This window comes from Falco naumanni, chromosome 17, assembly GCF_017639655.2.
Source record: "Falco naumanni isolate bFalNau1 chromosome 17, bFalNau1.pat, whole genome shotgun sequence".
Taxonomy (NCBI): domain Eukaryota; kingdom Metazoa; phylum Chordata; class Aves; order Falconiformes; family Falconidae; genus Falco; species Falco naumanni.
Window position 1 is genome coordinate 2,936,107 of NC_054070.1, and position 16,380 is coordinate 2,952,486.

The 16,380-nt window shown below is 50.2% G+C and overlaps 1 protein-coding gene across 1 annotated transcript; it reads left to right on the forward strand.

Annotated features, from left to right (window-relative positions):
- The first annotated feature begins 49 nt into the window (after positions 1–49).
- Positions 50–7,711, forward strand: PPP1R15B (protein phosphatase 1 regulatory subunit 15B). The gene is made up of 2 exons (XM_040616513.1): positions 50–1,789; positions 4,699–7,711. Exons 1-2 carry the CDS (start codon positions 251–253, stop codon positions 4,909–4,911), a joined length of 1,752 nt encoding a protein of 583 aa, XP_040472447.1. The 5' UTR covers positions 50–250; the 3' UTR covers positions 4,912–7,711.
- Positions 7,712–16,380: the final 8,669 nt, after the last annotated feature.

A 16,380-nucleotide genomic window follows, 5' to 3' on the forward strand; every position in this document is an offset into this window, starting at 1 on the left:
GCGCGGTGACGGGGCGGGGGCGGGCGGGCGCCGGCGCGGTGGGCCGGCGCCGGCCGCGGGCGGGTTGAGGCGCTGCGCTGGGCCCCGCGCCGCCATTTTGTGCCGCCGCCCGCAGCAGGATGGAGTCAAGTACCCGAGCACAGCCGCCCGCCGTCCGCCGCCCCGCAGCCCCTGGACGGAGCGCCGCTCCGCAGGCCCGACCGCACCGCTGGGAGCGCTGAAGAGTCTCCTCTGCCCCTCGCCGGCGCTTATGGAGCCGAGCGGCCGAGATCGCGCCGGCCCCGGCCTGGGGCGGGCCTGGCTAGGCTTAGCCGCGGCCTGGCCTAAGCTGGCCGGGCCCAGCGCGGCCCCCGCCGGCGGCTCGCCCCAGGCGAGCCCGCCCTTCTCCTGGCTGCGGCTGATGTCGCAGCTCCTCTCCCCGCTGCCCGCGTTGCTGCAGCGGCTGCTGCCCGGCCCCACGCTGAGCAGTGCCCTCTGCCCCGCCAGCGGGCAGCCGCCCAAGGGCCCGCTGCTGCTGCTGCCCGAGCCGGCCACCTCGCTGGACTGGCCCGAGGAGACGCTGCCGTGGGCGGAGGAGCCCCTGGAGAAGGGGCGAGAGCGGGAGAAGGAGGCCCCACCGGGCCTCTGGGGAGCCGGGCTGGTGCGGAGCAGCCTGGTGTCCTTCCCCGGCCCGCGTGTGGACTTGTACGTGCTGGGCCCGGAGCAGGGCCAGGCCGGCTGCTCCGGCAAGAGCCACCTGCCCCAGCCCCTGCGGGCCGAGGTCCCCGCCGCCGCCTGGCGAGGCTGCCCCGCCCGGGCCGCCCTGCCGGAGGCCGAGTTCCTCCGCAGCAAGCGCTTGGCCTTTCTCCAGCGGTGGCACTTGGCCGTGCCGGACCCGGACCACGGCTACCACAGCCTGGAGGAGGAGCAGCAGCAGCAGCACAAGGGCGCTTGTCAGGAAGAGGTAGGGGAGCAGCGGTGCCATGCTGGGGAGCTGAAGCGGCCCGAGGAGCCGAGCGACGCGGGGAGACAGCCCGGAGGTGGTCGCTTGGAGCAGGAGGGGTTGAGGGGTTCAGCTGAGGAAGCGGCACTGGTGGGGGAAGCCTCAGCTGAGGAGGATGAGGAGGACTCCGAAATAGAGCCGAACCTGCCGGTTTCAGCCAGACCTGCCTGTGCGAATAAATTAATAGACTATATCATGGGGGGAGTTTCCAGCGGGGAGGACAGCGCAGATGACGAGGAAGACTGGGATGATGATGATGACGATGGGTTTGACAGTGAAGGGCTCCCCTCAGATTCGGAGGCCGGCAGCCAGGACGGGGAAAGGCTCCATCTCTGGAATTCCTTTTACAGTTTGGATCCGTACAACCCTCAGAACTTCACAGCCACCATTCAGACATCTTCCAGTGAGCCAGGAAAAGATATGTCAGATGTGGAAGAGGTGGAGGAGGAGGAGGAGGAGGAAGATTCTTCATGGGCAGAGGAGTCCTCAGGGTCTCCTCACCCTAGTTCTGAAGAGGAGGACGAATGGGACTGTAGCAGTGTGGATGAGGCAGAAAACTTGAAACTTTGGAACTCGTTCTGTACCTCAGATGATCCGTATAATCCTTTAAATTTCAAGGCAGCCTTTCAAACAGCAGAGAAGAAAGGGACACCTGGTTTAAAAGGAGCAGAGAGGCCGACTTTGGTCACTTCTGAACGTAGTCACTTAACTGTTTGTCGGGTGCAGTTGGAAAAACGTAATTGTGGGGTCACTGTGCAGCATGGCATTCTTTCTGGTGAGAAATGTAGAAATACCAAGCGGAAAAAGGTATATGCTTTTGTTTATGGTTTTGTGTTTTGGGGATGCTAAAAAAAAAAAACAACAACAAAAACCAACAACCCCACATTGTGCTAGGTAGTATGTGAGTGGATGAGGTCACTTGTGCCAGGATTCCAGCCAGATCATGCCCGCGTGAGCTTCTGGTCTAATTATTTATGTGTGCCTCATCCTTTACACGTGATGGTAGAGTTTGTGATTCAGATAATGGGCAGATAATGTCTTTAAATTTCTTTTCTAGACTTGAAGTTAAATTCTCCGTTTAAGATGTCGTTTTCATTCTGTATTTGTGTTGTAGGGCAGTTTTCGTCATGGGAGAAACAGATGAGAACTGTGGTGTAAGTTTTTCCTTTGGAAAGTACAGGTTTCTGTTCTGAATAATGCTGATGATGTATTTTAGGGACTTGTCGTGCATGTAGTGTGATCGAGACCTCAAGCATTGTGAACGTTAGGACTTGTGACAAGCCTGCTTGGGTTATAAATGTCTTCTCTTGTAGAAAGAGCTCTTCTGTTGTGAGTTAAGACATGCTGTAGTAAGTCACTGAAGTTTCAATACGAAGTGTAGTAATCCACTTCCATTTAAGAGACTACTGTAATTCAGCAGTCGTTTATAAAAAGGATGTAATCTGGAACTGGGCTTTTGAGCACAAACTGGAAGTGTAATGTGTTTATGAGGAGTTTGTGCATTAAAAAATTTCTAATGTGCTAGGATTCAGGTAAATAGTAATAATAAATTTGTCTTCGTAAGTGTTGTGATGCTACAGACGTACAAGATGGCTTTTCAGGTGTGATGTCTTGAGACTTGCACTGCCGACCTTTGGAGGAGCAATAAATAGCTTGTGATACAAAGTCCCAGGGCGATACACTAGTGTAACAAGTTATCAAAATAGAAAGCTTGTATAACTGCTTGCTTTAGTGTTCTTACAGGGAGGAGATGTGTTTGCGCCTTTAACTGAGAGCCTGGCTTGGAGGTAAATTCATACCTGCGTTAGGGCAGGTGGCATTTACAAAAGTTAACGGTTCACACAGGACAAACTGTTGCGTTTTAATCTAAGTGGAAAATGCTCAAACTGTTCCTCCAAGAGGTCCTTTGTAACTGACAACACCTGTCTGAAATGCTGCGAGGTAACACTGCTGCAACTAAAATCTTGTTGAGGATCAGGGGTGTAGAGTTAACGATAGTAATTTTTTGACTAATGTGTTGTTTGATTCTGTGTAATCTCTTGACACGGTGAAAGAACGATGATCTAGGTGCAATATTTAGCATGACGTTACAGATTCCAGTAATTGTGCCCGAGGGTACCGTAGACTGATGTAAAAAGGATGCAAGGTAGGAAATCGCAGAGGGATAGGCTGATGTAACAGCTCTGTGTGCTGGGAAACAGATACTTAATTAGGCCTATGTGCAAACAGCAGAGATTGCTGAGCAGTGACTGAGGTGTCCCCAGAAAATCTAAAAGTTAAGGCTGTTTCCTATCGGGCATCCTGCAATCAAATGGCAGCTATATTCATATTTGAAAAGTCATAAAACCTGGGAGTGTTTTGTTTCACTTATGAGTTGGCAGTGCATTGACACTGTGCGAGGACACGTGGGGTCTGGTGTCCTTGCTTTTGCAGGTAACTCAGCAGTAATTTGGGATCACTGCACTAGAATTCGATGGCTTCTGGAAGTTGCTTACAGTCTCTTGTGGCTCTGTATCCTCAGCTGCTGATTATTCCTGTAGGTCCTCTCTTTTGTAACTGTTGGTGGTTTTTGAGAAGGTTAGAAGATGACTCTACCACAAAAAACAGTCTCACTCTACACTCCTCATGGTGTTAGCGTGAACTGGGCATGAAAGCAGGGCTCTGTATTAATAAAATGTAGGAATGTCCCCACCTTTTTTCCTGACCTTCCAGAAGTAGTTGTCCTGCAGCGACTCAGTGGAGTAGTCTGTAACAATAGTTTGCCTTGTCTTCGAGAATTAGTCCTGGGGTGAGAGTTGATGGATGCTGACAGCTAGTTAGTTTGTTCTTCAGTTTTGTGCCTCTTGTAGAGCTAAATGAAAAGCAATACGTAGTTCAGTAGAAGCCTGAAATAGTCTGGCTTGTGCCTGTCACTTGATAACAGAAGAACTTAAACAGTTACTATAGTAATAGTCTAAATACTGTCAGGTTTAGATCCTGAGCCTATAAGGTTTCTTTGTTAAGGTAGCTTAATGGGTCTTGAAAATAGCAAAGAGTGAAAGTTTTTGTGTGTATTCTAGTGTGTCAGGACTTCATTTCCTTGCATGAACTTAAACACACTGGAATTTGATACCAGCTCTAAGTACATGGGCTTGTTCCAGTCACGTTGTGATGAGTGTCACTTCCTTACATGTAGCATAGTGATTTCTTTGCCTGGTGCTGAAGGAGGAGCTGGCTCACGTGGTTGCTTACTCTACAGGACAACAACTCTTCCTTTTTTTATTATGTAAGCTTCAGTATGGGCCGATAGCATATTTCTAGCCTTGAGTGTTCTGACATGTCCTACTGAGGAACCTGCTTGAACTGTATCTATGAAGTTCATAAGCCAGTACTGATGTCAGGGAGGGGGTGTTGTTATTTCACAGGGAACGCTGTGTGATCTGCCCTCAGCCTAAAGAGGCCTCTTGGGCTGCAGTTTAGAAACTAGTAGTTTGAGCTCTGCTGTTGGTAGAGGGGGAGGTCAACACCTGGTTGTTTTTAAAGCTGAGAGTTGAAATGTACTCCGGCCTAGGTGGTGCAGAGACGTAGCGTGGACTGATAGCATATCTGAGACTTCTTGCTATTAGGCATTTAATAAGTTGTGATGAAAAATAAATAATAGTACGTGCAAATAAATACTAAGCTCCTTTCGCTTGAATGCTTGGCTAATGCTTTAGTAAACGACTTGTCTTTTCCAGGTAACCTTCCTTGAGAAAGTTACGGAGTATTATGTAAGCAGCGAAGAGGATCGTAAAGGACCCTGGGAAGAGATTGCACGAGATGGATGCAGGTTCCAGAAACGTATTCAAGAAACAGAAGAAGCCATAGGATACTGCTTCACCACAGAACATAGACAAAGAGTATTTAATAGACTCCAAGAAACCTACTACAAGAGGGTTGATCTCTTCTAGCACCTTAAAAGATCTGGTAGTTGTTTGACCCTAAGCACTCATGAAAATGTTCAAAACGTGAGGTGGCAGCTGCACGCGCTATTTTGAAATGGGGGGAGAAGTGGGATTTTTAGCACTTTTCCCCAGTTCAATATTCAGCCAACAAATATACCCGTGTCCCCCATTTTGATATCCTGACAAAATCTTTTGAGTATCATCAAGAGTAAGGGTAGTATAATTGCATTCCTTTTAAGTAACACTTGAGAAACAGACTGCTTTAGGTTAAATCCATTCCAAAAATGCCTTGTCTGCCGTATGTTGAGAAGTGGTGACTATTAAGTTGGATTTTTGCACTTTGAAAAAACAAAACCTATTTTGAAGGAAATATTTATGAGGCTCAGAACCTAGTTACTGCAGTTTTGATTTAAAGTTTCTAGGGGTACGTGCTGTTTTCTTGTGGTTATCCATTTTCTCTAACTTGTACAAAAGTCTCAAATTTTGTTAGCTAGTAACTCTGCTGTGCAAAGCAGATAATTTATTGGTTTAAGATCCCAGTTTTGCATGTAATCTAGTGTTTGAGTGTTTATGTAATGCTTTGATGTCTTAATATTTCAGTCTAGCACACTGGGGGATTCAGAGGAACTCTGGTACACTACAGACCCTTTGGTTTGTCTTTATTTAAATAGTACCTTTACCCAGTACTGGTCCAAAGGGTGCTGGCTGCGTGTGCACCAAACCTCTTTGCTTTCAGAGCAGTGAAAAAGGCCTCATCCTGATAAATAATTAAAGCTTCAAGGTATGTGTTGAGGCTATGGCTGATAGTTTGAATTTAGGTAGCCGTGCACAGGGAACTACCCTGTAGTTCTTTAGTTAACCTTGGGGTAACTTTGCCAGAATTGATTCTGCTTTGTGAAGATGAATTGAAGTGGAGGCTTCTTCATCTTTCTTGTATCTAATATGCTCGTTCTGATACTGGTAAGGGGAATTATCTTTGGCTGATGGAAATCCAAGGCTACAAATCGCTGTGTTCTTTACCAAAAGCCAGTATTAATATCTCTCTGCGTCTGCGCTTTTGTTCCTCTGGTACCAAAACAACATTTCACGTTTGGGGTCTGAAAGTTGAGGTCCTCAGTGAGAGGAAAACACTCCTTATTTATGTTCCTAACTTAAAATGTTCTGTTTCAGTCAAAATAAAAAAGCAGCACCGCTGGGGTATGTGTTTGGACCTGAAGGCTGTTGTGTGGCTGTTATGCGAGCAGGCATGAGATCTCATGCAATGGAATAAATAGCAACCATCAAAGAATTCATATTTGTTTGCACAAACTTGTGTCAATAAATGATTTGCTACTTAGTTCGTTCAGCTGACTAGAATTGTTTCCCTTTTGTAAGGGAGAAACCTAAAACCACTTCAGATTTGCCATCTCATTAATGATGACAGTTTTTAATCTGAAAGAAAATTATACATGAAGAGGAATGCTCCACAGCGCTTTGCTGCATTTTCTGCTTTATTGTGCCATTTTTTTGGCCATCTGTTAATTCTGCCTCAAATTTCAGAGGGTTTGGGTTTATAGTTTATTCTTATTGCCTGAAGTATGTTCTTTGAATTTAAAAATTGCCTTTCTCTGCTCCCAAGTTAGAAGTGTTACAATTACGAAATTCAGAGGGTTAACTGGACTACAGGTGAGTTGTCCTGTAAACTTAAAATACAGCTGAAAGTCAAGCAGCCTTGCAGACTGGCTACTTGAAAGCAATGCAGCAATATTATTTTTCATCCCCGTGGCATTAGAAAAAAAGGGGGGGGGGGGGATTTTCCTTTCCTACAAAAGAGAATTTTAGTTGCGAAATTGTAATTCTAATCATGCCCTCAGTTCCTGTGAAATAACTCTGAATTTTTAAGAGTTTGTTTTCCTGTGTCGTATTTGACAACAGGTGTTCTGCTTTTTAGTTCAGGAAAAAGCATGTGGGATGATAAATGTAGAACAAAAATAGAAAATCTGCTGATTTGTGGTCCAGGTGTGACTGGTAAGTAAAAACTGCTGTTCATTGCTCTTAGTAAAATATACTATAGTAATTTTTCTGTGATTCTCCTGGTTTCTTTGATCTTGGAGAATGTGGTGCTTCAGTTCCTCTGGACAACTCACTTGATTTACTGGTGCTTGTAAGTGGTAGTGATTGGTGCTTCAGAGTGGTGTCAGTTAACACCTGCAAATACTGCTCCACTGTGTGCAGAGGCTTGGAAAAGGCTGTAGCTGGAAATGAACAGAATGGACAAATTGGATATAAACTAGATTAAAACCGGCTACTCACAAAGTGCTTTAATATTTGAGAAATTATTCTTTTCCAGCCTGCAGTGTAGCAAGCGCTCGGCTCTTAACACTGCTGATTCTCACCGAGACGTACCTGCTTGGGTAAGCTTTTTCCACTCTCAGACCTCACGTTTTCAAAGCATCCAGTGTAAGGGGATAGGTAACACTAAATTCATCACCATCAACTTCATCTTAAAAGCAAGCTAAGCTTGGTTGTCACCATTTTCCCTGTAACATATCTTAAAGTGGTCATGCAGGATGTGTACATGTGTTGAGTGCTTTGAGTGAGACAGTAAAAAATAACACTTGTTGAACTTTAAATCAAAACTGTACCTATCAGATTTTATTTTTGTATAATTTAGAGGAAGTTAGAAAACCTGCGACATTGGCTTTATACAGATTTTAATTGATTTGTGTCAAGTTTGTTGGGTTTTTATATCTAAAGTTCTATTTCTGTACATAATAAAACTATTCAGAACTAATCTGTAAATTGTAATAAAGATATTTGCAAGATAGTGCCAAATTGTTTTTCTCTGAAGGAACTTAGAAGGGACATTGGGTAACTGCAAGAGCATGATTTGTGTACGTACGTGTGGCTTTACAAGAATATTAAATATTTTTTTATCACCTTTAGTGTTTTGGAGGAGGTTATAGCAATTTAGAAGCAGGCACTCTCCCCTGTGAATTTCCTTCCAAACCAGTAAATGTGTGATGGTAAGGGTTCCTTGTACTGGTGAAGCTTTTAAGCTAAAATACAAAGTGTGCAAATGCAATTAGTTGTATTCTAACGAGGTTTTGGTGCGAGCAGGCATGTTAAGGTTTTGTTGCCTTATTATTTGTTGCCAGTATTGAGCTCTGGTTTTAGTTTGCTCGTTGGTTAGCATAACTTTAAATATGAATACTGCATGGGTTTGAAGGGGGTTTTTTATGGGGCTTTTTGGAGTATTTTCAGGTTTTGCTCTGAAACAAATTTGAGGTGTCACCTGTGGGTAGAAGTGACTCGAGGGTGCCAAACATCTGATCTTCCTTCAGCTGGAAAAGAGCCAGAACACTTCCCTGTGTTGTGCCACGTGGCGTTGGCGTACAAGGCGGTGTAGTATTTGTTCCCTTGTTTACATTTTAATGAATTGGAGTAAAATGTTTGGTAAGGAGCTCAGGATACAGCAAGAGGTGGCATTGCCCAGTTAACGCTTCATCCTGCGCAATGTTATCCAGCGTAATTATTTTTAATGAAGGTTATTTTTTTGTTGTGTTGTGTAAAGCTGCGTCTGTCAGTCCATGGGGTTGGTTTTTTTTTTTTTGGCTAGAGAATTATGGCACGGACTTCCAGAAGCGTGAAGCTAGAAATCCTCGCAGGAACTGGGTGTTTTGCGGATGTTGTGCCCCTGCTTGGGGTGGTGGCTCTTGGCTGGGGGGGAGGAGGAGGAGGCTGGAAGTGTTGTGCTGCTGCTGGCGGCAACCAGGGCAGCAACGAGAAGTCAGCTTTACGTATGGGAGTGACAGGATACAGGTGCCCGCAGTGGTTTGCAGGCACAAATCAGCTTTTCCAGGGTTTCCGAGGGGCGCACTGTGGGGAAGGAGGCTGGACTGGGTGGGTGTGAGTCACGATTTCGGTCTCCACCAAAACCCTGCTGACCAGTTTCCTCCGGAGCAGCGATACTGGTGACGAGCAAGCATTACCAGTAGCTCTGCTCCCTGTGTGACATAGTCATGGCTCAGGAATCTCTGGAATGAGTTCAAGGGCCACGGGTTGGTCACTCTTCTACAGCAACGTTCTAGGGGGAGAACTTTCAAGTTACTCATTGTTTAGTTTATGCCTTAAGGAAGAGTGTTGCTTGGAGCTGGGGGCTGGAATGGCACTGTGTACTGTTTGCTCCTGTCTTGCAGCACAAGCTGCGTTTCATCCTGTGCTTGCGCCTCGTCTGGGCATCTCTACAACACCATTGTGCAGTGTTTGTTTCTCTAAGAGTAGCACGGGTAGAAAACTGCTGGATGAGACAAGGGAAAACATTGTCTGAACTTCCTGCAGTACCCTGTTGAGAACACTGAACAAAGCTGAACATAGTGAACATTATAATTATGGTGGCTTTTGAAAGTGTTTTTGTGTTTTAAGTCATATTTACCTGTTCTGCTGGCTCTAGAATCTGCCTTAAAAATGAACATTGTAATTTCCTCTTTATTCAGTGAGCTAGCTTAAAGAAATATAGTTAGTGTGCTAAATGAAAGCTTCTGTGTGTTTGGCAGTGTATCCAGATGCCATCTGGAATGTAGAAATCCTGCTGGGATTTCTTTATTCTATCAGCACCGAGGTCTGCAGTTGGAATTCAGTTGACAATTTATCTGTGTTAGAGTAGAATTGTTCTTGCTCTGGTAGCTGCATCTTCTCCACGGGACTTAAGAACTTGTTTGTCAGCAAAGCACATGGGGAGTAAATAAGCTGCTATTTTTGTAGTCGCTGCTCACGGTGCCCACTAAAATGCCGTTTGCAAATTAATAGTGCCGCGGAGCTGGTTTGGTCCCACAAAAGCAAGTTTCTTCTGAAACTGGCAGGCAGGAGAAGGCGGCAACGCTGACTCACGAGGTGATTGCAATTCCGGGGAGACTCCGCTGCTTTCCAGCTGCGTGGCCTTGGCCCCACGGGCTGTAACTCAGATATAATCCAAGGTCCGTTTCGGTGGGAGGGGGGAAATGAAGTCTTGTAAAAGCTGTCCATTAGTCTTGAGGGTATAAAGTATTAGAGGCCATTAGTAGCAGGCATCCATCTGCCCCTCCTGCTAATGCTCACGATAAGACTGTTAGCAATAAAAATACAGGCTGCTTTGCAGGCGCCCCAGCTGTATGAGCACATTGGCTATTCATTGCCTGCCTGTCGTGTTTTCAGGATGGTATGCGGCATTTTGCTAGCCGCATGAGCTGTCTTGTCCCTTATTCCTCTTGCAATCACTACCTGCGTTGCTTCCTGCAATAAAAAATAATAATCCAATAAAACCCCTGCCTGTAGAACCGCACAGTTTGGGTTATCCAGCTCCGGTGGGCTGGACTCAAAGCTTTGAAGCGGCTGTGGGGAAAGGTCTTTTTCTCAGCACAGTTCCTCCCCATTCCAGGGACAAGCCTGGTTTGCACTAGCCCAGCAGCCCGTGCAACAAAGCCGCTGAAGATAAATTCCTGCTATGTTCGTCGCAGGTGCAGCCTGGGCAGCGCTGGGTGGTACCGTCTCAGGCTGCATCTAAACGCCTGTCTTGGGGGAAGCTAGCTGCCCCAAAGAGTAACCGCTATGTACAGAGCAGGGAAAGGTCCTGCTTGGAAAATGGGGCCTCGCTGCTGAAGGTTTGGGTAATGGAAGCAGCGTGTTCAGCATCGCTCCGGAGCCGCCGTTCCTGCCCCAGCGCTGCCTGCCAGCCCAGCGGGAGCTGCTCCTCGCCCCGTGGGAAACGCCAGGAGACGAGGCACCTCGTCAGAAATGGAAAATACCTACCGAGTGCAGCCCTTTGCATGCAAAGAGCAACCTTTGGCTGCGAGCGGTTGGGATACAGTCCCAGGTCTCTTGCAGGGACTTTGTGCAGAGAAGAAAGACCCAGCAGGGACGTTTGGACTCAGCACCTTTCCCCCTTCCCTTCTCACGCACCCTGCTTCTTGTTTTCGGCTTGCTGTTTCAGGTTGCTGAGATAATTCAGGCCAGATCTGAGGTTAAGCGAGGCTTCTGGCAAAGGGGAAAGCAGGAGCAGGTTAAAAAGATTTTTACTTCTAGAGCTGGAGGGATGTTTTCCTGGCACCTTTCCCTGCCTGCTCCCATGCCGGCTGTTGGGAGCTATGGTAACAAGCTGTACAAGGGGTTGGAGATCTCGGGGGTGGATGTGGGAGCGGTGGGTTGCTGTGCCTGGTGGTAAATGTGATAAAAGGCTGTTAAACATCTGCTTGCAATCTGGGTGTCTGGGCTCCAGCATACCCATCCCGTAGGATCCACGGAGCAGCACCCACCAGCACTCCCAGCAGCGGCTTTCCCTGGCACCATCTATCAAATTACAAGCAGTTTACAACCAGACATAAAGAATATGAAGCAATTAGCTTTTTTGCTTAGCAGCTCGCTTTCACCTGGGGTGATTACTGGTCTAAGCTGGGAAAGCCAAGAAGGAGCAGCGTGCTCCTGCCTGCCCCGGCGGTGGGATGGCCATGGTGTCCCCAGCCTGGCTCTGGTGGGGCTTTTGAGTGGTTGGATGGGCAGTGCGTGGAGTAGAGAGGGAGGAGATGACAGCTTGGAGTTACAGGAGGCAGATTGTTGTCTGTTGATAGTCAGGGACGGGGCAAAACTCGCATCTTGGGCTGCATCAGGTCGGGCTCAGTGGAAGCGCTTGGCCGACTCGCTCTGCAGCTGCGTTTCTCGTCTGGTTTCTGGGGAAGCGTTTGTCCAGGAGATGGTGCCAGAACCGTACGGCAGCGTGGGACTCGCAGCCAGCAGTGCTGCTGGGGCCACCCCCCCCACCCCCCCAGGGGAGTTCTGTGTGGCCCCCTCCCACCTGTCCCTCCACGGTGGCCCCCAGGTGCTCTGCCACCTTGCTCTGGTGGGAGCATCAGGGTGCGACAGGCACATGTGGACCGAGCGCGACAACCATCCTTTCCTGTGCAAAGCGCCCGGATTTGTGACTTTCCTAACGTCTGACCCGCGAGGGCTCCGTGCAGGAAACATCCTCAGCCTTCGTTTGCTTTCCTGGTCAGGCCAGGTCACCTGCGAAGGGCCGGGTGTCTTCTCTGACCACGACTGAGCCGCGGCGGTGCTTGTGTCACGCCGTGGCTCACCCAGCGCGGCCCTTTTCCGCGTGCTTCGCTCCCTTTGCCTTTTGTTCTCCGTGTGGTCCCACCGTGGCTTGAAGCGAAGGCTTGGTGCTGTGTGGATGGAGGAGGAGGAGGTGGCTGCCAGTGGCTGCTCCGCAGGCTCCTGGCACGCTGGCAAGTGAAACCCTTCTGCCCAAATGAGCGTCTCGCACACAAGGGTGACCTGGTGCCCCTGGGCTTGCCAGTGTCTCCAGAAGCATCTCCAGAAGGTGGCTGGTGTGCTGGGGCTGTTTCTTGCTATAGCAAACACATCTGCTGGGCTTTCTTCTCCATCCGTGTGCCTGGTCCCCATGCAAATCCATTTCCCACCCGGTGGGCTTCTGCTCTCAGGATAGTCCCGTGGGAGACCGGTGGCTTCCCCATCCCTCCCTATCCCTGTGCACAGGGCAGGGGTGGTGCCTGGTGCTGTGGGACCCTCCCTGGGACCATCAGTAGAAGCACTGAGTAAGGGTGGGGTTGAGAAGAAAACCTCGGTGTGTGCCTGCTCGCTGTCCCCTTCCTCCCTAAGCTGGATGGTTGTGAACAAGGAGCTTTTAAAAGGATTTTAAACCAAATGAAAACAAAAAGCCCCACTGGTATTTCCCCTTTGAATTTCCATTGGATTAAGATAGAAAGAAATAGGGGGGGGAAATTCTCTTGTGGAAAGCAATAAAAGCTGATTTATTTACCTGGCGGGAGAGAGCCTGGAGCTGCTCAGGATTCTTGGCTGAAGGTCCTACAAACCCTCCAACAACCTCAGCGTTACTTACCCCTGGGGGCTGCACCAGCTCCTGCTCTTTGCTGATGTTCAGTCGAGTTGGCCCTCTGTAACTGCCACGGTCAAGCAAGGGAGACCTGGAGAATATTCGTGATCAGGGAAAAACATCCCTCCCTGGGGGTCACTAGAGAAGGAAGAAAATCTTTTAGGATCAGGTGAGCTTATCTGGCATGGACCCTGAACCCACACACCCTAAAGGTGTGTGTGTGAGTAACTGTGGGGTAATTGGAGAGGGTTTGAGCTCCTGACCCTGGGACCGCAGGCGGCTCCTTTGGTTCTGGTTCTCTTAAGGTTTCTGTTTCATCTCTATACAAACGAATTGGCACGGGGGTTGAAAGCTCGGTCTCGAAAGCTGTGTGATGGGGAGATCTCAGAGGAGTCTCGGGAGCCGTGCCTCCAGCTGCTCGCAGACCCCGGGTCCCCAAAATCTTTGTGCTGAGAACTAAAGCACATACAAGCCATGGCTCAGCTTAGAGGCTGCTCCCAGTAAAGAAAACCCCGCCTGAGAGCGGCTGCAGGGGTAGGGTGGCCAGGAGGACCCGTAGTTGTCCCCGCAGTGCCTCCCCCAGCGCTGAAACAGGATTAGGGCAGTTTAGGAACAGACCTCTTGCTGTGTTTGACTTTATAAAACTATTGCTGCCTTGAGCCAGCACGTGCCACGCAAGCCGTCCCTTGGCCAGGGCTGGCTTTGGGGGTTCCCCCAGGAAAAAAAAAAGGGATGGAAACAGTTTAACGTGGATGGAGCACCACCACGTCGGGCTGCTCGTGTGGTCCCAAGGTTTGGCCATGAGCATTAAGCTCTGGGATTTCCTGGCTGCGGTTTGGCTCCTGTGTACATCTCCGGTGTGGCTGCGGTGGCAGAGGCAGGGGTGGCAGAGCTGGCTCCCTTGGGGTCATGCCATGACCTTCCCCAATCTCGGGGCGCATCGCAGCATCAAAGCCTCGGGAGTTCCCGTGGACGTTAATCGGCTGGTGATTGATGTTTTCGCTCTGCAGCCCGGTTCACAGATGGTAACGTGATAAGAGTGGCTGTAACCTAACTGGGGCAGGCAGGTTTGGCGTAACGCTATCCCCCGGCAGCCCGAAGCCAGGCAAAAAGCCCAATATTGCAAAAAGCCAAATGCATGTCATAATCCTGCATGTGCCTTCCCCCGCAGGGCTGCAAGCGTGGGGGTCTGAGCACATGCTCACCTGTGCGACCCTCAAGACCCATCCACGGCACGAGCTTGGCCCACAGTTTGCAGCCAAACGTTTCTGCCACCAAATGAGCTTCCCCAGGTGAGCCAATGCCCAGGACCGTGACATCGCTCCCTGCTACACCAGAGTCCCAGCAGACGCTCTCCCAACGGGCTCGCCGGGACTAACCAGACGTGTTTTTCTTACCCAGCCATCCAAAGAACTATAGGAAGAGCCTTCCCGAGGCTTCGGGTGAACTGGTTTCCCCAAATCCTGGCAGGGAACTGCTCTGATGTGGGTGCTGAGCTTGAGCTCAGCCGGGCAAGCCCCTTCCTCCCTGCTTTGGGGACCAGCTCCTTCCCTTCCACCTCTCCGGCCTCTCCTGAACCAGCATCTTTCTCCTTGTGCCAGGAGAAGCTTTGCAAAGGCGCCGCTGAGACAGGAGGGCAATTGCCTCCTTTACAGTCGCCAGGTGCCTCCCAGACCCCACCTTTTGCCTTAAAAGACATTTAATTGATGGCTAAGAACAACCAGAGAGAAAATACCCATTGGGCAGCTCCAGGAGCAGTGCAGATAATCATCAGGGTGCCCTACATACTGCCTCGGCTTGGCTGCGAGATCAGACGGGGAGAAGAATTTGACATTGTTTGAAACGAACAGGAGAGGGAAGTAACAACTCCATAATTACTCACCCCGAGTTAATTGACGGTAATTACACTGAGTAGGCAGTGGAGGAAGCTGTGACGGGCTAGCCCCGAAGAGTCATTTGGAGAGCCGTGCTGCGGTGCTGGGAGGATGCCCTCTGAACCCCAGCTCGCAGGCAGGGTGGCAGCCCAGCTCCGAGGGGGTTAACTTGATGGGTTTGGTTGGGAATTTTTTTTTTTTTTCTTCCCTCCCTCCCTCCTATTTGCAGCAGAGTCTGGGTGGAAGGTCTGAGCCCAGCAAGTGTTTGCTCCTGGGGGGGACCAGGAGTTATTTGGCAGTTCCTGAGCCAGGTGCCGTCCCTCCTCGAAGCGTGGGACTGCTGTGTGCCTGAGCCCCCCCTCCGCCGCCCCCATGGGGGATGACATCGACTGGCTGGACCTGCCGGGCAGGTGGACCTACGGCGTCTGCGGGGACGGGCGCGTCTTCTTCATCAAGTACGGTCCTGCCTGGCAGCTTGCGTGGAGTGGGGGCTGACACGGGGATGGGGTTTAAGCTGGGGTGCAGGGGGTGCGTGGCTAGGGGGGCTACGGGGGGAAGGGCTTAGTCTGGGATGGAAAAACCCCTGCTGCAAGTCTCTGCATCTGGCTGGTTTCCTGTGGCACATGGTCATCTCGCCTTTCCCCCCACTTCTCTCTTCTTGGGGCTCACCACTGTCCCAGCCTGACAGATGCTGTTCGCCTCTTTCCCAAAAATCCAATCCTTCCACGCCTTTGGCTGGAAAAGTCACCCATATTGCAAAGACCCCTCCCCAGTGATGGGAAGGGGCTCCCTGGGCCCCCATGGGTGCTGACAGCCCCACTCCCTGTCTTTTGCAGTGATGAGACCAAGTCCACAAGTTGGGTGCACCCTGGCACAGGCTACTCCATCCAGAGCGGGCACTTCTCCTGCGCCGGTAAGGACGGCTCCCGGGTCTCGGCGTTTGCTCTCTGCTTTCCTTGGGAAATGATCAGAATCTGGGGGTGTGGAGTGAAATCTTCCAGAAATGCAATGGAGACGCTAAAAACCTGAGCCAGCAGGAGCTGCCTTGCAGCTAGGGAGGGTCAGGGGGACTCCGAATCATGAGCGAGGTGATGCTGCATCTTGCGGGCATGGGGTTTCCAGCTGGAGAGATGCTCTTGGGGGGCATTTAAGACTCCCCTTCCGCAGAGAGACTCCCTGCAGTCTCTGAGACCTGTTGCTGATGGAGAGGGGGCCCAAACCACTTAAGTTTGAGCATTAGAGAGCCAACCACGGCGGGACACAGCACCCCACAAGTGTTATGATCATCCCGTGACTCCCTGCCCATGTGCTCCCACCCTTCTCTAGTGCTGCCTCCTGCGAGGGGGGCTCCTCCGTGGTTCCCTCCCTTAGTGCCTCACCAGGCACTGCTAACTGTCCAGCAGCAGATCCTTCGGGCAGCAGGGTGCTGGCGGGGAGAGCAGGGGTTCTGTGAGGCCAGGGAGGGTGACCCCTGCTTCTGCCCTGTCCTTCCAGGGCTGCCCCGAGGCTGGGAGGTGGACACCACGCTGCATGGGGGCTTCTACTTCATCAAGTAAGTGGGAAGGGGGTGGGGGGAGAAGGTTTTGCCTCCTGCTCACAAGCACCACTGCAGCCTCGAAGGATGTTGCTCCCTGGGCTTGTCTCTGCCCAGAGGCAGCTGCTACCAAAATGCTTGCAAGTGCAGCACGGGCTGCTGTAATCCGGCCTCGTGGAGGACCAGGGCAGTAAAACTGTGGT

Coding starts and splice junctions, on each gene's coding strand:
- PPP1R15B (XM_040616513.1), top strand. CDS start 251: ATGGAGCCGAGCGGCCGAGATCGCGCCGGCCCCGGCCTGGGGCGGGCC. Junction 1,790..4,698: donor GAAATACCAAGCGGAAAAAG/GTATATGCTTTT, acceptor TGTCTTTTCCAG/GTAACCTTCCTTGAGAAAGT.